This window comes from Diplotaxodon limnothrissa, linkage group LG14, assembly GCF_057381915.1.
Source record: "Diplotaxodon limnothrissa isolate DT_005_m linkage group LG14, D_limnothrissa_male_GT1.1, whole genome shotgun sequence".
NCBI classification, from domain to species: domain Eukaryota; kingdom Metazoa; phylum Chordata; class Actinopteri; order Cichliformes; family Cichlidae; genus Diplotaxodon; species Diplotaxodon limnothrissa.
This window is the reverse complement of record NC_140609.1, coordinates 550,570-571,638: the sequence shown is the minus strand read 5'-3', so window position 1 is coordinate 571,638 and position 21,069 is coordinate 550,570. Positions and strand designations below refer to the sequence as shown.

General features: G+C 47.0%; 2 protein-coding genes across 2 annotated transcripts in view; both read right to left on the bottom strand.

Moving 5' to 3' along the window:
• Window positions 1-2,212: 2,212 nt before the first annotated feature.
• LOC146618172 (uncharacterized) lies at window positions 2,213-3,637 on the bottom strand. Its single transcript, XM_085371416.1, has one exon. It carries the CDS (start codon window positions 3,635-3,637, stop codon window positions 2,213-2,215), a length of 1,425 nt encoding a protein of 474 aa, XP_085227542.1.
• A 12,245-nt stretch (window positions 3,638-15,882) lies between these two features.
• The window catches only part of ubash3bb (ubiquitin associated and SH3 domain containing Bb), a 45,035-nt gene continuing 39,848 nt past the window's right edge, over window positions 15,883-21,069 (bottom strand). The window contains exons 10-14 of the mRNA XM_085371642.1: window positions 20,892-20,984; window positions 20,652-20,796; window positions 18,499-18,605; window positions 18,291-18,400; window positions 15,883-17,021 (exon numbers count right to left, since the gene is read on the bottom strand). Coding sequence (XP_085227768.1) covers window positions 16,884-17,021; window positions 18,291-18,400; window positions 18,499-18,605; window positions 20,652-20,796; window positions 20,892-20,984 — 593 coding nt within the window. The 3' untranslated portion in view covers window positions 15,883-16,883. The remainder of the gene's footprint in view (window positions 17,022-18,290; window positions 18,401-18,498; window positions 18,606-20,651; window positions 20,797-20,891; window positions 20,985-21,069) is intronic.

Sequence of the window (21,069 nt, the reverse complement as noted above, 5' to 3'; positions counted from 1 at the left end):
GGAAGCTGCCATAGTAACACATTAATAATGCCATATGGACCATAGATGGTATATAAAACATGGACGGAGCTTCTGGGTGGGACAAATGAAGCCAGTGTGGAAATGCTTAAGCCTGCAATCTTTGTGAGGTAACAGCTGTGAAGAAAAGCAGTCTGCTTCTACAGGAGACTCTGTGAAACAGGTTTCTGTCTCAGCCTCAGTGATCACTGTCCGCCTGAATACACATATGAACTATTTTTAATAAAACTTGGACATACTATGTTAGCAGCTCATGATTAACAACCCAACCAGCCGGGATGTGGTCTCACAGTCAGACTTGCCCCTCCTCGTCACATCCTGGTTTTGTAACCAGGATGGTGGAGGCAGGAACACTCCTCTCTCAGGGATTTGGACTTCAGAAATAGCGTCGTGGTCGCTTTTATACAGTTTAACATAGAAAAGTCGTTTCCCTCAGTTGAAACTGTATCGTAGAAACAGAGATTTGTAGTGTTATATTGACAAATGTAACAGAAAAACACACTTTTACTAGAATGTGGACTTAAACTGCGTCCATGTAGGAAACAGCTAGCAGTGATGTGGAGACCACAGGAAGTCAGCGACACCACAAATGACTGTGAGCAAAAAAGCGTGTGTCCTGAGATAAGTTTGAGTGATGGCTTAGGCGTCATATAAACGGACGCAGCCTCTGATGTCACGTACGCGTGCAGGTTAGTCAGACCTCCAGCTGACTGTTTAGCCGTCGTTCTCTGACGTCACATGAAACTCAGGTTGAAACTTAAGGTTATGTATATAACCCCGGTTCTCTGAGTAGCATGAGTGAGTGTCTCACTATGGGAACGCCTCCTGCGTGACCTCATCAGAAGCTCAAATACCATTACGCCAGCCCTTACAGGCTGGCTAGGTGACGCCCATGTCAGGAGGGGCCAGTGCCTCCCTATATAATAGGCTGACATAGCGTCAGATGTCATTCAAAACAAGCCCACCTCTTCCTCGCTTCCATAGCAAGGAGGGCGGTCTGGTGAGACACTCACTCATGCTACTCAGAGAACCGGGGTTATATACATAACCTTAAGTTCTCTTTCATAGCATTCGTTTCGTGTCTCACTATGGGAGAAATACTGACTCCCGGATTGCCAGACATGCCTGTTAAGAAGACAACTGTCCCCAACAGCACTTCACAGGGGAGAGGCCCCCACCCGGGAAGAACCTGCACTGAGGACCGAATGTGCTAGGTTAGGTGCTGTCACATCTAACCTGTAAAACCTAGCAAATGTATGAGGTGAGGTCCAGCATGCAGCTGCACACACCTCCTGAATAGAAACTCCCCTAAAGAGAGCCCATGAGGTCACCAGACCTCTAGTGGAATGCGCACGTAAGCCAGCAGGGGGCTGAAGGCCCCTGCTAGTATAGGCCAAGGCAATTGCCCCTACTATCCAATGGGAGAGGCGCTGTTTAGACACAGGCTTTCCCATATGTGGTTTAGCCCAGGACACGAACAGCTGGTCACTTTGTCTGACACTCTGGGTTCGGTCCATGTAAATGCGCAGAGCACGGACTGGACACAAGGTATGCAGCCGCCGTTGCTCCTCTGAGAAGAAAGGCGGTGGGCAAAAGGCCGGCAGTTCTATAGGGGAACATGTGCCGACAACCTTCGGGACAAAGGCAGGGTTGAGCCGCATACAGACCCACGTATTATCCGAGGAGAACTGAATGCATGACTGATGCACTGAGAGAGCGTGTATCTCTCCCACACGTTTAGCAGAAGCTAAAGCAATTAAAAGAGCCGTCTTCAAGGACAGAAATTTCAACTCAACCTGTTCCAGGGGTTCGAATGGGCAACAGGAGAGCGCAGCCAATACTGTGGGAAGGTCCCATGATGGAGCCAATGGCCTAGACGTAGGCAATTTACGCCGTGCACCCTTCATGAAACGGCATATTAAGGGATGCTGGCCAACAGTCTTTCCCTCAAAACCAATATGGCAGGCTGAAATTGCTGCCAAATACACCTTGATGGTGGAGAAGGCTTTACCCTTATCAATCAGGGCCTGAAGAAATGACAGAATCACAGCCACCGAGCACTGAAAAGAGATGGCCTGTGATTCTAAGCACCAGCTTTCAAACACATGCCACTTATGCTCATATAGCGTCCGAGTAGACGATGCTCTAGAACACTGAATAGTGTCGATAACACTATGAGGGAGCCCCACCGTGTTCAGGTTAAACCACTCACGGGCCAAGCCCACAGAGCCAGCCTCTCTGGGTGGGGGTGGAATATTTCCCCCTGTGCCTGAGACAGGAGGTCTCTGCGTAGTGGTAACAGCCAAGGTGGGCTGCACAGCTGCTGAAAAATCTCCGCCAGCCAGTGTTTCCCTGGCCAGTGCGGGGCTATCAGGATCATATAGTGACTTCTCTCCCTCACTCTGGCCAGAGTTGGAGAAATGAGGGCCACTGGGGGAAAAGCATAGAGGAGGGTTCTCGGCCACTCGTGAGCTAGAGCATCCACCCCGAGTGGAGCTCTCTGATCGTTCAGCGAGTAAAACAGGGGACACTGAGCATCCTCCCTGGATGCATAAACGTCCACGGTCGCCAGACCAAATCGCAGCCAGATCTGCTTCACCACCTCCGGGTGAAGCTTCCAGTCCCCATACAGCGGGTTGCCCCTGGAGAGAAGATCTGCACCAAAGTTCAAGATCCCCGGCACGTGAGTTGCTCTCAGTGACAGCTGGTGAACACTGCTCCAGACTATCAGTCTGTGTGCCAGCGTGTGTAACTTGGGGGACCCCTGTATGAGAGCATTTGTGTGACAAGTCGCTCCCTGGCGGGTTGGGGCTGCCACCAGCCAATCGTCGATGTACGTGGCCACCCGAATGCCCTTTTTCCTGAGTGGGGCCACTGCTGCCTCGGTGCATTTCACAAACACCCTTGGGCTCAGTGAGAGACCAAAAGGCAGGACTACAAACTCGTATGCCATCCCCTTGAAAGCAAATCTCAGATACTTTCGGTGTGGGGGATATATGGGGATGTGGAAATAAGCATCCCTCAGGTCGATTGATGTGAACCAGTCGCCCGCTCGTACAAACCGTAGCAGCGAGGCGTGCGTCAACATCCTGAACTTGTATGTCCTCAAATGCCGGTTCAGGGCACGGAGATCCAGAATGGCTCTCATCCCCCTCCCCCCTTTCTTTGGCACAAGGAAATACCTTGAATAAAATCTGCTGTGCATTTCCTCGGGAGGGACAATTCTTATAGCTCCTTTGTCTCTCAAGGTGGAAATTTCCTCCAGGAGAAAACTGGCAGACTCGCTCGGAGCACGAGAGTAAACAATTTCTTTGAATTGTGGTGGAGCGACACTGAATTGCAGCCTGTAGCCCTTTTTCAATGTCCTCAGCACCCATGCTGACTGAGTGCAGGTGGCCCAGCTCTTCATGTGGAGAGACAGAGCGCTCACTGGCCACTTCACCGAATATGGCGTTTTGGCGCCCCCTTGTGGTCGCAGCGCGAAACATACGCCATTTCGGCGTCCCGTCACCTCGCTCACAGGTGAGCGAGGTGACGGGCTCATCTGCATCATCACAGCCGTGGAAACGCGAGTCTCCACGGGCTGCGTTATGGCAGACGGTGCTCCGTTTTTCAGCATGTTTGATTTTCTCATGTGTTTTGCAACACTCGACAGCGCCCTCGGCAAACTGCCTGGATGCGCGTGTCGGGGCTCTTTTAATACAGAATGCATGAGAGAAGTGCTCGTGAAACAACACTGCGAACTTTGGCTCTCTTTCCCTCTGGCGGGTCCGGTGACAGGAACGCCGGCCCGAGTCAAGCACTCTGTGTGGAACATGTCCCGTTGAACTTGCTCTGGAATGGAGCTGGGAGGCGGGAGGGTGGCCCATGAAGGGGGGAAACTGGGTTCGCTCCCGCCTAGAGGAGAGGCTGTCAGGCCGGCCGCTTCTTCCTCCTCACGATCGCGGCAGCGGGGGGAGGAGGAGGGGCCGCTTGAGGTCTGGCCTGGGGAGACTGCTTCCGAGTCCATGGATTCTTAGGGGCCCCGGCAGCCTGGGGGGCTGCTTGCGTCTTAGGCACTTTGGGAATCCTGAAAGCGGGGACCGGGCAAGACGCTGCCTGCGCGAATGACTGGCGCGGCGCTGCTGGGGTGGCGTGCTGGGCCCTCCTCGGCAGGCAGAGTTTCAGAGCCTCATCATCTCTCTTTTTCTCCTCACATCTCTTCTGCATGGATGTAACAGCCGCACCGAAGAGACCGTGAGGGACGACAGGGGGGTCGAGGAGTTCCTCTTTTTCCTTAGTCGTCAGGTTGGTGAGCCCGAGCCAGCGTGCTCGCTCCTGAAGAACCATGAGGCCCGTGGCTCTCCCAGTAGCCTGTATGGCTACCTTGTGGAGGCGGAGGACGTGGTCAGTTATAACGCAGGTTTCTTTCCACACTGTGGTATCTGTGTTAGCTGTCATGTCCTCTTCTAGCTTGGTAAGCCATTAGCATAGAAGAGGCATTGTGGGCTCTTACTGACAGAGCCGCTGCCTTGTAGCACTTATCTGTAAGGCTAGACTGGAAGCGGTCTGTTTTGGAGGGGAGAGATGGGGCCGATGAGGACAGAGACGTCTTCGGGTGAAGATGGCTCGCCACCAACGGCTCCACTTGTGGCATCCGGCGGAGGCCGATAGACTCCATCCCCTCACAATCCAGCAGGGAGCTCCCCACGACGGGGTGTTTCTCGCTGCAAGGTTTTGCTTTCCACGTCACCGCTATCTCATCGAGTAGCTCAGGGAAAACAGGCAACACATGCTTCCCCGTCTTTTTCGCCTTCGGCAATTTCTTACCGTCAAAACGAGACTTTACAACCTCTGTTTGTATGGCGGGCCACGGGATGTTGAGCCTAGCGGCTGCGCGCTTGCACATGTCCTGCATGTCGAGATCCAGGGGAGACGGCGGTGTCGGTTTTTCAACCTCGCCGGTAGCCGAGGGCTTTGCAGCCCAGCTGATGCTAGCCAAGGAGGTGGAATCTTCCTCCTCGCCGTCGTCAGACAGCAGGAGCTCCAAGTCAGCCGACTCATCTCCGTCCTCGTTAGCATCTCCTCCCCAGGTGACTCCAGCATCGCGGAAAAACACACGATCTCCGTGTGCCTCCAGCGACGGGAAAGCGGTCGCGATGGGCTGAGGGTCTGCCTCTGCCCAGCTCGGCCCTGGCGTTGCGGCCAAATCATCGGGCATCTCAGTTTCTCCTTGCGCCGCAGCAGCCTCACACAGCAAAGGGTCGCCGCCCGACAGGTTAGCCTGGCGAGCTAGCCTGCGGCGGAGTAGTTTGCGTGGGAAAGCCGCGCAGTGGATACAGTCGTGTGCAGGTGTCAGGGCAGCCTGAGCGTGAGATAAGCCCAGGCATGCCGCACACACGGGGTGTGTATCCCAGGCAGAATCTTCTTGCCGCAAGGACAAAGTTTTGCAACTTCGTTGGCCGTCGTAGCCATGGTTAGCTAGAGGGTTGCGCACGTTAGCGAGACTGACACTGAGTGCGGAGAATATTGCTATTCCTCGCTAACGTGGGTTGAAAAGTGTTGCTACTTTTCTACAGGTATTGCTACCTAATGTGTAAAACCGCTAGCGTCGAAGGGTATCGCTACCTGATGGTGAAGCTAGGGGTACCTTTATTAGCAAAGTGTTGCTACTTCGCTTTCGGAAAGTATTGCTACTTCCCTGGGTGAAAGTATTGCTACTTGGCACCAGCACTAGCTACAGAACAGTATTGCTACTGCTTGTATGCTAGTGGACAACTGAAAAGCTGGGAACAAAGCGCCCGGCGACCGAGTTGTTCACTCGAATCTGTGGACAGTTTAGCTTTAGCACCCAATAGCACAGTTGTCTACAGGCTTCTGTGAGAAGCGAGAAGAGGTTTTTGAATGACATCTGACGCTATGTCAGCCTATTATATAGGGAGGCACTGGCCCCTCCTGACATGGGCGTCACCTAGCCAGCCTGTAAGGGCTGGCGTAATGGTATTTGAGCTTCTGATGAGGTCACGCAGGAGGCGTTCCCATAGTGAGACACGAAACGAATGCTATGAAAGAGAACTGAGGGATTCTGCATGCTTGTGGGCTAGCGGCGTGTCAATGCCAAGATAGGCCTGAAACATAGCCATCATGCTCTGTGACTCTACTGGGGACAATAATTACCAAAAGAACATTTATTCGATAGGACTGTTTGAACAGGAAAGCCATTACCGAGGCTCCAAAGCGAGTGTGGCTGGTTTTCCATAGACTTCTCTTCTTTTACATCCAGAGGACTCGCCCTCTGGTGGCCATTTAGGAGAATGCAGCTGTAAACGTGCTCAGCAAACATTTGCATTCATATTTTTGGTAAAAGCAATAAGGACACAGTTCCCCTCTAATTAGACTGACAAAGTCAGTCTGTGATTGGATGAATGTGTCTGTTGGTAGTTACATGAATTCAGCGATTAACTGTTTAATATGCACAGAAACACAGTTATTGACACAGTTATTCACAAACCCACCCCAGTCTCAGCGTGACTGCAGACAGCGCTGACTGTGAGCACACAAGCCCCGCCCAGTCTCTGCTAGTATATTCTGTTGGTGAGGGGCAGCCAATCAGAGGAGGTTAGCTTAAAGACGGCAGAGCTCTTTGTAGACAGCCGGGCGAACTGAGAGACTGCAGGCCTAGAATAACACAAATGAGGATTATTTCGACCTGTGACTCATGCTAAGCTCTCGTACTCTGGCAGAATTCAAGACAGACTTTTAATTCATTTGAAAGTCTGATGCTTAGCCTCGTCCACCCCAGCTGTAAAACTCAGAAACCAGTCTTACTTGTTATCATCTATCGTCCACCTGGGCCTTACACAGAGTTTCTGTCTGATTTCTCAGACTTTATATCTAATTTAGTTCTGAGCTCAGATAAAATAATTATTGTGGGTGATTTTAACATCCATGTAGATGCTAAAAATGACAGCCTCAACATGGCATTTAATCTGTTATTAGACTCAATTGGTTTCTCTCAAAATGTAAAAGAACCCACCCACCACTTTAATCACACTCTAGACCTTGTTTTAACATATGGCAGAGAAACTGAACATTTAACAGTGTTTCCTGAAAACCCTCTCCTGTCTGATCATTTCCTGATAACATTTACATTTACAATAATTGATTACACAGCGGTGGAGAGTAGACTTTATCACAGTAGATGTCTTTCTGAAAGCGCTGTAACTAAGTTTAAGAATATAATCCACCCACTGTTATCATCTTCAATGCCCTGTACCAACATAGAGCAGAGCAGCTATCTGAACGCTACCCCAACAGAGGTCGATTGTCTTGTTAATAATTTCACCTCCTCACTACGTACGACTCTGGATACTGTAGCTCCTGTGAAAACTAAGGTCTCTAATCAGAAGTACCTGACTCTGTGGAATAATTCTCAAACACGTACCCTAAAGCAGATGACTCGTACTCTGGAGAGGAAATGGCGTGTCACAAATTTAGAGGATCATCATTTAGCCTGGAGAAATAGTTTGTTGCTTTATAAGAAAGCCCTCCGCAAAGCCAGAACATCTTACTATTCATCACTGATTGAAGAAAATAAGAACAACCCCAGGTTTCTCTTCAGCTCTGTAGCCAGGCTGACAAAAATATCTTTTCATACTTTTGGGTCAATAAAACCCATCCATCCATCCATCTTCATCCGCTTTATCCGGGACCGGGTCGCGGGGGCAGCAGCCTAAGCAAAGCAAAGAGGCCCAGACCTCCCTCTCCCTCAATAAAACCCCTTTTTCGAATTAAACACCTGTGTCCTTTATACCTTACTGCTTGGTCCCTGACACTGCTCCTCACATACAAGGTCTTAAATAATCAGGCCCCATCTTATCTTAATGACCTTGTAGTACCATATCACCCTATTAGAGCACTTCGCTCTCACACTGCAGGCCTACTTGTTGTTCCTAGAGTATTTAGTATTTGGTGCAATAGACCTCAATACTTGAAATGTGCAATTCACTTGTATTTTTATTTTTATTCCTATTTATTCTATCCCCTTCGCATATTTTATTTATATATGTGTGTGTGTGTGTGTGTGTATATATATATACATATATATACATATATATACATATATAAAACACCCAGCACGCCCCTGCGGGCGGTTTATCCTTCAAGCTCGGGTCCTCTACCAGAGGCCTGGGAGCTTGAGGGTCCTGCGCAGTATCTTAGCTGTTCCCAGGACTGCGCTCTTCTGGACAGAGATCTCCGATGTTGTTCCCGGGATCTGCTGGAGCCACTCGCCTAGCTTGGGAGTCACCGCACCTAGTGCTCCGATTACCACGGGGACCACCGTTACCTTCACCCTCCACATCCTCTCCAGCTCTTCTCTGAGCCCTTGGTATTTCTCCAGCTTGTCGTGTTCCTTCTTCCTGATATTGCTGTCATTCGGAACCGCTACATCGATCACTACGGCCGTCTTCTTCTGTTTGTCTACCACCACTATGTCCGGTTGGTTAGCCACCACCATTTTGTCCGTCTGTATCTGGAAGTCCCACAGGATCTTAGCTCGGTCATTCTCCACCACCCTTGGGGGCATCTCCCATTTTGACCTCGGGACTTCCAGGTTATACTCGGCACAGATGTTCCTGTACACTATGCCGGCCACTTGGTTATGGCGTTCCATGTATGCCTTGCCTGCTAGCATCTTGCACCCTGCTGTTATGTGCTGGATTGTCTCTGGGGCATCTTTACACAGCCTGCACCTGGGGTCTTGCCTGGTGTGATAGACCCCAGCCTCTATGGATCTTGTGCTCAGAGCTTGTTCTTGTGCTGCCATGATTAGTGCCTCTGTGCTGTCTTTCAGTCCAGCTTTGTCCAGCCACTGGTAGGATTTCTGGATATCAGCCACCTCCTCTATCTGCCGGTGGTACATACCGTGCAGGGGCCTGTCCTTCCATGATGGTTCCTCGTCTCCCTCCTCTTTCTTGGGTTTCTGCTGCCTGAGGTATTCACTGAGCACTCGGTCAGTTGGGGCCATCTTCCCAATGTATTCTTGGATGTTCGTTGTCTCATCCTGGACTGTGGTGCTGACACTCACCAGTCCCCGGCCCCCTTCCTTCCGCTTAGCGTACAGCCTCAGGGTGCTGGATTTGGGGTGAAACCCTCCATGCATGGTAAGGAGCTTTCTTGTCTTTATGTTACATATGTATATATGTATATATATGTATATATATATATATATATATATATATATATTAGGGGTGCAACGATATTCGTATCGATATTGAACCGTTCGATACAGTGCTTTCGGTTCGGTACGCATATGTATCGAACAATACAAAATTTGTAATTTATTTTATCAACTTTCCTTCTGACGATGCTGTCTGTGTTGAGCGCTCAGTGAATCTGCGTTCGACTACTCCGCCTAGGCTGCACTGTCGAGCGCAGATCCACTGAGTGCTCAACACAGACAGCATAGTCAGAAGGAAGAGCGCAGGGCAAGCTAGCGAGACAGAAGTTAAGCTCTCCTTGCAACATGGACCTCCCCCACCCTCATTCAGATCTGGCGTTTGGAATTATTTTGGTTTTCATGTGACGTATGACCCTGAAGGTAAGCGAGTCATGGACTAAAGTAAAACAGTATGTTGGATGTGCCATGCAATGCTCAATTACATGGGTGGGAACTAGTGTGTTAGCGCAGTTAGCTCGTTAACGTGTTGGCCGTCTAGCCCCATGCACGGAGCGATCGGCGGTAGCTCGTTAACGGAGATTTGCCGTGTTGTGGCGTTAAGGTCATTTCAACGAGATTAACCTGAAAGCACTAGTGGGAACACAACAAATATGACTGCACATTTACGCCGACATCATCCTAGTGCAAAGACAAGTGGAAGCAGAAAAAAAACAAGCAAGCATGCTACTAACTTTAGCCAAGTCACTGTTAGCACATGATTCTCCTTATATGTTTAATATGCTGCTGAGAATATAGCCCAGAAGAAGCGGATAGTATAGCTTTTATTTTGGAAAGAGACATTTCTCTGTAATAAACTCTCTTTTCCAAAGATGAGTGATTCCTCAATCAGACACAGGGCTCGCAAAATCGCTAGCCCGACGTCCCGGGGCTAGAGATTTTTCCAGTCGGGCTACCAAAATCTATCTCTGCCCTGCCCGTCGGGCTATTGTAGGAAGGAAAAATATATGTCAATGCTTTTGCATTCTTTCAGAAATGTAACTGGGTAATTATGTCATTGGCATCGGTGAGCCACTGTCAATATGTGACATATTGAAATCGCGTTTGAATTTGCGCTTGTTTTTTTGCTTTCACTTTGCAATCGTGCGAACTGTGTATAGAGAGCGACAGCACTGATCTGTGAGTGATGATAATTTGTGCACCAATTCCTCTGACATCGTCTTATTAATCGTTAGCTTACTATGCAAACATGACAAGTGAAATCTCCCGCAGCTTAAACATGTGAGAGGTTGATCGCGCAGAGAATCGCTGAGCTTATGTGAGTGTGTGTGTAAAAGCAGCAGGATTTATATTTGACTACCATGACCTGGATGACTGAGAACCTTCACAGACAGATATATATTTTAGTTCTGCTGAGCCAAATAAGACAGGTCAGGGTGAAGAAGTGACAGCCAAAGAAAAGCTTACCACAAAACGGAAAAGTTATGACAAATCAGACTATAAGGCAAAAAGAAAGTGCAGCTTTATGGTTTCATGGACAAAAGAATTTCTGTGGCTGCAATATGACGAGCTAAATAACCAGGGCTGCACATAAGTGGTCCGCAGGTGCGCATTCGCTGTCAAAATAAAAAACACGCACAAGGGTTAGGGTTAAATTTAAAAACTGTACTTTTGAGTTAAAATATATATTTATAATTTTAATAAATGACAAATTAAAAAGGCATGAACATTTTTTTTTGTATCGAAAAAATATCGAACCGTGACACCAAAGTATCGAACCGAACCGAACCGTGAATTTTGTGTATCGTTGCACCCCTAATATATATATATATATATATATATATATAACATTCTGTAACTTCTGTCGGTGCTGTGCTTTTGGAAACCTAATTTCCCAGAGGAACCCACCCGAGGGATTAATAAAGTTCTATCTTATCTTATCTTAAAAGTAGAATGGGAGTGTAACCCTGAGTAATTTCCTGCACTTATTTCCTGCCATTGAACGCATCACAAATGCATGACTCCAACCACATGACTTTGCTCAGCCAATCGGATGGCATGTAGGTCATAGTAAGCCTGTCCCGACTTCCTCCCGTCAGATGCGTGGAGGCAAGCCAGGTGACAGAGCTGTTGCAGGTGTGTATTGGCAAACATTTGCTTTTCCCGTTTTAATGCATTTTTTTAACACCAACTAACTTATGCAACTTAGGTGCTGATTACTGTGAGCCAGAGCCATAATGTTGTTGTGCACTGAACAGAACGGAATTGGTGAGTTTGAACTTTTAATTGACTGTTTGTATTGCTACCAGCTGACCCTAATCGGCTGCTGCCGGTCCAAACAATTTGATTTTGATTTGACTGATAGTTGTTGAATAACAAATGTTGTGGAGCTACATAGTATGTATGTATGTATGTGTGTAAATAATCATTCTGTACATTCGATAATCTTTAATCCTACAACTGTTTACAACTTGCATAGTTCCCATTTCTGTATAGCTGTATATCTCAGATTCTGTAAAGTTATTTATTTCATATTCTGTATAGTTTTTCATATTTATATCCTGTTCATATCCTGTACATAGCTTGTACTCACTACAGCCTGTACATACTTATAGTTATAGAATATTCACAACATACTTCATACAGTGTACATTGTAACATACCATAATAGACCCATTTCGGTAATATACTCACATATCTATATTATTGCTAATATATATTGTAATATATCTATATCACTAAAGCACTTCTGGATGGATGCAAACTGCATTTCGTTGCCCTGTACCTGTGCATGTGCAATGACAATAAAGTTGAATTCTATTCTATTCTATTCTATGTAGCAGTTGAAATGTTTTCAGTTAAATCCTTATTGGTTAGGAATATTATATTTAACCAATATATTGTTTGTTTATTTATTCATAAATTGTGTACACAGGAACAAGAATAACTTAATGTATTTAGCTTAATTGGCTGACATTTTTGTATTATTCTTGTGATTTCTTATTGGCCTTGTTTATTTAATGCAGGCCAGGTGAACCTTGTTGGGGTATGAAAAAGGATGGCGAGCCAATGAACGGCTAGGAGCAGGACACATTCTGCAATTGACGCTTCCACCGGTTGGGTAGGAAGCTATCAAAGACAACGCTCTGTCCCATTTTCCAAATACACTGATTTCCGCAATCATACACACCATTCCCTTCATTTATGGACAATAGCGCTTGGACATCTCTCATGGACATTCAGATTAAACTCATGGACTTCAGTGTGGATCAGTGGATTTGATATTAACATGTGGTGTTTATGGGGGAACTGTTTTTTTGAGAACCTGTGTTGCTTGGTATAAGCCAGACAAATCTGTTTAGTTGTCTTTGTGCACCCTCACTGGGTTTTTGATTAATTGGATAGCTGCAGCAGGAGTGATTATTTAAGTTTTCCTTTTCTTGTTATTCATTTTTTTGGGGTTTGGTTAAATACATGGTACCTGCAAAACCATTTTTTGTGTTGTGTGTATTTATTAATTACTGCCCATCAGCTCCAGTGGCGTCCCTAAATCTTCTGATTAATAATAACCATAAAATTACACTCAATCCCTAGCCTGTATTAATTCATTAGCGCTACATCAGTGTTACAGGAGGCAGAGCCTTCAGTTTTCAGGCCCCTCTGCTGTGGAACCAGCTTCCAGTTTGTCTTCCTTCTCTCACCCCAACCAATCACAGCAGATGGCCCCGCCCCTCCCTGAGCCTGGTTCTGCCGGAGGTTTCTTCCTGTTAAAAGGGAGTTTTTCCTTCCCACTGTTGCCAAAGTGCTGCTCATAGGGGGTCATATGATTGTTGGGTTTTTCTCTGTATGTATTATTGTAGGGTCGACCTCACAATATAAAGCGCCTTGCGGCGACTGTTGTTGGTGCTATATAAATAAAATTGACTTTAATTGAATCTAAGAAAGGAAAAAACGCCGGCCTTAGTGAGCATGAGGCCATAAAGATTTTGATGAAGGTATTTTAGGGAAAAGTCCCAGAGTGACCAACACTTTAACTGTGAGGCGAATGTACAGGACGGTCTGCATGTACAGTATTTTCTTGTTTTTCTATAATTGCAGTACTGTGCAAATTCATGAGCTGGACATCATTTTTTCTCTCGCAGCCTCTATTGATCACATAAGTATTACAGGAAAAAACAAAAGTGGTACCAATGTGTCAATATATACGAGCCTAAACGGATTTAAGAGCCAGCAGTCTTCAGTCAGATTTGCTGGTTATGAACAATCAATCTTCACAAAACGATTAGGTATTGATTTTTATTTGACTCATTCTCCTTTACAGTAACTGCATCAAATCAATCAAGTCAAACAGACAATAACTTGCACACATGTAGTAAAACTTCAGTTATGGAGAAAAATTAGGTTTCTCTTTCAGCTTCCATCAGAACAAAACAAAGGATCATCGTTCAGTTGTAGGCTGACGCTCACACACGAATCACTATGAAAATATTACAGCCGTTAAAAAGCACAGCTGCTCTTTATACCTCAGCACGAGACAGAGACACACACACAGACGCACACACAGACACGCGCACACACACGCACACACAGACATGCACACACACACACAGACATGCACACACACACACAGACATGCACACACAGACATACGCACAGACACGCACGCACAGACATACGCACAGACACGCACGCACAGACACGCACGCACAGACATGCACAGACACACACACGCACGCACAGACACACACACGCACAGACACACGCACGCACAGACGCACGCACGCACGCACAGACATACACACACACACGCACAGACATACACGCACGCACGCACAGACATACACGCACGCACACACGCACGCACAGACATACACACACGCACGCACAGACATACACGCACGCACACACGCACGCACAGACATACACACACGCACGCACAGACATGCACGCACGCACAGACATACACACACGCACGCACGCACAGACATACACACGCACAGACATACACACACGCACGCACAGACATGCACGCACGCACAGACATACACGCACGCACGCACAGACACACACACACGCACGCACACAGACGCACGCACAGACATACACACACGCACGCACAGACATACACACACGCACGCACAGACACACACACACGCACGCACAGACACACACGCACGCACGCACAGACACACACACGCACGCACGCACGCACGCACAGACATACACACACGCACGCACAGACATGCACGCACGCACAGACATGCACGCACGCACAGACATACACGCACGCACGCACAGACACACACACACGCACGCACACAGACGCACGCACAGACATACACACACGCACGCACAGACATACACACACACACGCACGCACAGACATACACACACACACACGCACGCACAGACATACACACACACGCACGCACACACGCACGCACAGACATGCACGCACACAGAGTTTAAATTACAGGCCAACATTTCTTTAAATTAATTGCTGTACACATCTGGTGATATAATCAGACAATAAATAAAGAGCAAAGGAACACCATGGCTTCTTCCTCGTCACTTTTCACACAGATTAAGACTTTATGTTGCTCCTGAATGTCTGACGTTTATTAAACAGGAAGAAACTTTCACATTCGTGTGGGAGCAGTGACTCTTCCCTCACACATTTGCATCTGTGACCACTGTGCAGTGACTGAACTCAGCAATGCTACAAGTGCTTAGCGGGTCTGATGTGAAGTTTTCACGAGCATCGCGTCGTGTCGCCGCTGCTATGTTCCTCCTGACTGATGCTTCTCACTGAGAGGTTTCATTGCAGACTGGTCATACGGTTTTTACAACGCAGATGTGTTCCTGCAGCTTCTTTCTTTACTCTGAGAGCAAAATTCATTGTTAGCTCTTCATAATTTACAGTTTGACAAATGCTAGTCAATCAGGGATTATCCCGGTTTAAAAATCTGAAAGTGATACAGTTTACAAAACAGAAACAGTTTAGAACAAGTCAAGCATATAACAGGTTATTAAATCACCAAATGCTGTTATTAGTCTTGAATTCTCTTTATCCACCGTACTGGTTTCAGCTGCTTTTACCTGTGATGTGAGTGGAGCTCTGTTGTCTGTAGCAGACATGGCAGCCGTGCAGCTGGAGTGCAGGGAACGGCTACACTTGCCAGCTGTGCCAAACTGCTTCTTTAAAGGAGCAGTTCTCCTAAACGTTGGTTGAGTCTTGGCTGAACTCTCCGCACACACGTTTCTACACAGAGACCCTTTAAAATGATCAGCGCTGAGAAGCCTTTTTTCAAACTGTCGAGCTATTCCTGTGGCGTTGGTGATGAACACCATGATGCTGTATGTGAACGCAGCCTTAGCTCTCGTGTTAGCAATGGAAGCTGCTCTGCACTTGGAACAACGCAGACTACTTTGCTAGTATGCACGAAGACGCCAGCATTACATTGCAGTGGGAACTCATTTTGCATTGGCAGCATGAGCCAGGATTCCCCAAACGCAGCGGGATGAAAGAGCAGATGTGTGAATACGTCGTTTCTGCTACAGCTGCTGATGGCAGTTGGTACATCAGTTTAATCTTAGACAGGGGCAACATCACAGTCAATCAGTGGAACAGTTTTCAGACCACACACACACTGTGTGTGTCTTAAATGTAGTCAACACCTGAGATACAGAGCATAAGTTCTTGCATGCTGTTTTTATTATTTTTGCTTGTAACAATAAAGGCTTATAAATAAATACAAATAAAAGTGGAAGACGTTTCTGATCGCTGAGAACGTCTGAACAACAAACTGCTGCTGGACCAGAATTAAGAAGCTACTTTGTGATTGTCGGTATTGCAGGTCGTGATGTTGCTGCAGAGACACCGCTGTCCTCAGTGTGCTACATATGGAGACGACAGTGGGGGGATGCATTGTACGGGGGCATCGGGAGGGTGTGACGAAGACTACGAGGTGTGGCGTAAACGTTCTACCTCAGCTGGTGACGTGGCAGCGGCAGGACACGGGACGCCAACTCCATGAAAGCTCCAATAACACTATGCTGTTGTTCTGATCGGGAGCTCCGTGGTTACAAACCCACAGTCTCATGAAACTTTGAGAAACTCCACTGCAGAACAAAAAGTGTTCACATGTGTTTACATAAAGCCATGTTTTTAATGATGTCGTTTATTGTAAAGTTAGAGTAAAACAGTATCTGATGCCTTTCTTTGCCCCATTCAAGGGGAAATCTTTGGACTTACTGTAAATGGAGGTGGTCAGTCTACTGTAACTAATCTTTTGTCCTGTCCAAATGTAATACTACAAAAACATCGGCGTGTTTAAAACTGATTGTAATTTCACGCTTTGAGCAAAAACATTTACACCTATAGCCAGAATGCTACTGCGTGCTAACGTCACAACTCAATAGATCAAATTCTAAGTTCTCACTAAAATCAATCAAACGTCATTTTTAATAGAGAACCGCCGTCTTATGATCCTGATGCGTTTCCTGAGACTGGGTGGGTGATATTTGAGCGTGCTTAATGTTGAGCGAACACACGCTGCCAAACGTTGTCACCTGGGGCAGAGAGCCGAGGCGCTCTCTGCTGACGGGCGGAAAGTTCCAGTATTTGGAGGAAGGGTGGGGGTGGGGCGGCGGTGCCACTGCAGTCCGAGTGTGTACATCATCAGGTTAAGAGGGTCTGCTTGGGCCGTCATTCTTGCAGGAGCGTCTCCCTCCAGTCAAAGCTGTGGTTTGGCCCATGTGTGAGGGGGAGGATGGGAGGGTCCGCTAACTGCCACACCCCCGTGTCCCCCTGCTCCTCGCAGGAGCAAAAGCCCAGGTAAGGGATCTGAGGAGCAAGCAGAGCAAAGGAAACGTGACTCGGAGAGTAGATTAAAGATGACGGCGGTCCGACACAAAAACTTTGTAACATTTTCATTATTGTTTCCTGGATTTTCCCGTGTTTCCAAATGTAGCGCTCCTCATTTAACCTCCAACAGGAAGGAAGCCACGACTTCATAGATATTATGTTACAAGACTTTGTTTTATGTGTACTCACACTAACAGAGCACGTGACGTGAATGTGGGAAATACAAGGATAATAATCTTTGTATCATTTCTTTGTATTTAACAAAAACACACATTACTGTTTCATTAATTATTTATAAAGAATATTTTTTGATCCTTTTAAGTTTCCACTTTAGTGCAAACTGATTTATTTATTTCCTATTTTTTGACATCATCAGCTGTTTTATACTTCACAGTGTCATCCAGCAGAGCGCAGCACAGTCAGTGTGAGTATGAGAAGCAGTTAATGACCCTCAGTGAACATCAACAGGAACATGAACTGCAGCGTGGACAGATCCTGTACTGTGATGGCACAAAGCTACGGCAGCGTTTAGTTTACCGTTGCTAAAAACACATAAAACTGCTCTTTTGTTCCGTTTAATTGAAAAGAGAAACCAAAGTAAAACCAGAGGGAAACACACGCACTTCACTTTTTGACTTTGCGTTATCTGTTGTCATTTGGGCATTTCCAATCTTCCGCAGCCATGTTTGGTTTGACTGTTTCACATTAACACCCTGGATAAACACTAAAGCCTCAGTGACGTGAGACACATCAACTCATTTCCCCCCAATGAGCCACCCAGAGAACAAACGTTATCTAAAGAGGAAGTTTAGTCTGGTAGGAACCCAAAGACATGATGGTAGAAACTGTGCACATGAGAGCTTCCAGTCGCTTCCCTGCTTTTCAAGTCGGGTCAGAGAGCTGAGCATGAGCGAGCTGGGCACTAAAAATAATTTAGAGTAAATGCACATGTTCCTTATTTAAACTGAAACCATGTTAGACAGTAGGGCTCGTGTTGGTTCATCACATGATTTCAGAAATGTCCCGTTCACAGTTTGTTATTGTCTGATCCTCCAAAACCCGTCAAAGAAATACAGCTTTGACTGTGTTTCCCTCTATACAGTGAACGCACTCCTGTTTTTGCACAAATGGGCTGGAGGAGAGGAGGCTGGGAAGCCAGACGGAAGCAGTGACGGATGGGCAGAAAGGTGGAATGTAACAAAGACAATAAAACAGATGCACCACATGAAAAGAGGTGTGTGAGCGGACCTTTCGGACGACTTGGATGAAGTCCTTGGCGCTCTGTGGGCTGCGGCCCTGCAGCTGGCGCGTGCAGGCCTCTAAGGAAGAAGCGTGGGCTACAATCAGCACGTTGTTTCCTACGGAGAGTGGAAACCCAGGCGGGATGCACAAAGACATGAACATGCTGATCTTTAAACGTTCCACATCTGCAGCAGCTCTGCTGTGTGTCTCTTACCACTGTTTTTGCAGTCTGACAGGATGTCTTTGGTTACTTGATAGCTCCGACTCATGTAGTTCTCGTAGGACTCGGACACAGTGAGCTTGCTGACTGGGATCAGAGGTCTGCATTGAGATAAATAATTAGTGAAACATGTTAGGCAGTGGTAAGTGTCTTCTTTGTGCCTTTGAGTGGGCGTGGACTGCAGTTTGGGAGATGGCGTAAGACTCGCTCTGGACCCTTCAGTCCATCAGAACTACAGAGGAGATCTCTGCAGGCCAGGCGGACATACACAGGGTTCCTGCTGGCGTGTTACAAACCCTGCTGCTCCTGCTTCAACCCCCCAAAAGTTGGGACTCAGTGTAAAATCCGTAAAAGCAGAATGCAACGATTAGCAAACCTCTTAATCCTGTACAGTATTTTAATCACAACAGAAGTCAAATGCTTACACTAAGACATTTTCTATTTTATGGAAAATATTAGCTCATTTTATCCCAAAAGACGGCCTTGTAGGTTTACAGTTGTGCCATACTCCTTCCATTTCTGAATGATGGCTTGAACAGTGCTCCGTGGATGTTCAAGGCTTGGGAAATCTTTGTGTAGCCTAAGCCTGCTTTAAATGTCTCAGTAACTTTATCCCTGACCTGTCTGCTCTGTTCTTTGGACTTCATGGTGTTGTTGCTCCCAATGTTCTCTCAGACAACCTCTGAGGCCGTCACAGAGCAGCTGTATCTGTACTGACATTAGATTACACACAGGTGCATGTTGCAGGTTCATGTTTGTGGCTGTAATGTGACAAAATGTGGGAAAGTTCAAGGGGCCCAATACTTTTGCAAGCCGCTGTATATCATCTACAGAAAGATTCAGAGAATCTGGAGCAGCGGCTGTGCACAAGGCTGAATATCACGAATGCAAACAGTCACGACTCTGTGCACGGGTTCAAGAACACTTCCAGAACACAGCCCGCTGTGCCACGCGGGCAGGTTAAAGCTGTGCACACATCATCTCTGGACCCAAGCTCATTCAACATGGACCGACGGAAGAAGGAAAACTGCTCTGTGATCAGACAGATCAAACATTTGTAATGTCCTGTGGACTAAAGAGCAGCGGCTGGCTTGTTATCACGTAGTTCAAAAGTCTCCACCTCTGATGGGATGAAGGAGATGGTGGAACGACACAGCAACATGTGCTGCCATCCCGACCGTGTCCTTTCCAGGGAAGAACGGTCCATATTTCTGTGAAACCACACAGAGTTACGACAGTGCGGCTTCACAGTACAAGTGTTGAACTGGCCTGCAGACCACCAGCGGAAACATTGAGAACATGGTAAATGGACTGATTCTTATACAGCGCTTTTCTACTCTCCCGGAGTACTCAAAGCGCTCTATACAACACGCCACATTCACCCAGTCACACCCATTCTCACAAGCACTACCTCTGTACTGAGTGCTTTCTAACTACACTCATACACATTCATACTCCGATGGATGCATCGGAAAGCAACTTGGGGTTAGTATCTTGCCCAAGGATACTTGGCATGCAGACTGGAGGAGCCTGGGATCGAACCTCCAACCTTCCGATCAGTAGGTAACCTGCTCTACCTCCTGAGCTACAGCCACCCACATCATGAAACAAAGAAGACGACACGACCGAGGAGAGTCGAGCAGCTACGATCCTCTGTGAGACCACAGCGGGACAACCTCGGCCACAGGTCCAGCAGCTGCTCTCCTCACGTCCAAACATTTATGGACTGTTGTTAGAAGAGTTGCTGCCATTAAATAAAATATGAGCTAATATTATTCTTCAAATGGTCCTTTCTCTTTTTTAACATCTGATATATTTTCTGCGCTCTACTGTGAGTGAAATACAGTTCATGGTAAATGAACTGATTCTGATACAGAGCTTCTCTCTCGCCTCATACAACACAACTTGGCGTTAGTATATTTGTAGATTAGAGGGATGCAGACTGGCAGGGATCGAACCACCAACCTTCCCATCATCACATGACCAGCATTCATACCATTGCTTTCTGTGTGGATTTATATTTACAGTTGTATAGATACGTCTTAGTTTCTCTCCGTATTAGAGGTGTGAAGTATGCAACTCTAACACAGCACAGTTAGCATCCAAAGTCCCCACACAAGCAAAAGCCACTGCTCGGCAGTCATCACCTGTAAGTTGTGTCAACGCTGAAGTGTGCAACAGCCAGGTCGGTGGGAGGTATCCACGCAGGCATCGAGCTCCCAGACACCCACTTGGTCCATTCGAAAAGCCCCGGCTCCACTCGCACCTTCAGCTTGCTGTCCTGCTGTAAACCTGTTTGCACAAACCAAATGTCGTAGATAAAAAAGAAACGCACTATCTCGATGTGTCGGCGCGACCGCTGGTGCACAGGCCGGACCCGTTTTTACCTTTCAGGATGTTCTGTGCAGTCTGAACACATCGCAGAGCGGGAGAGCAGTACACAAAGTCTATGGCTGTGTTGCTCTCTAACAGGGCTTCACCTGGAGAAGAAAGCAAAGCACACGTGCAAAAACAAAAATGTCAGCCTGCTCATCAGCAGCAGGTGTTTTACACCATTCACATCTG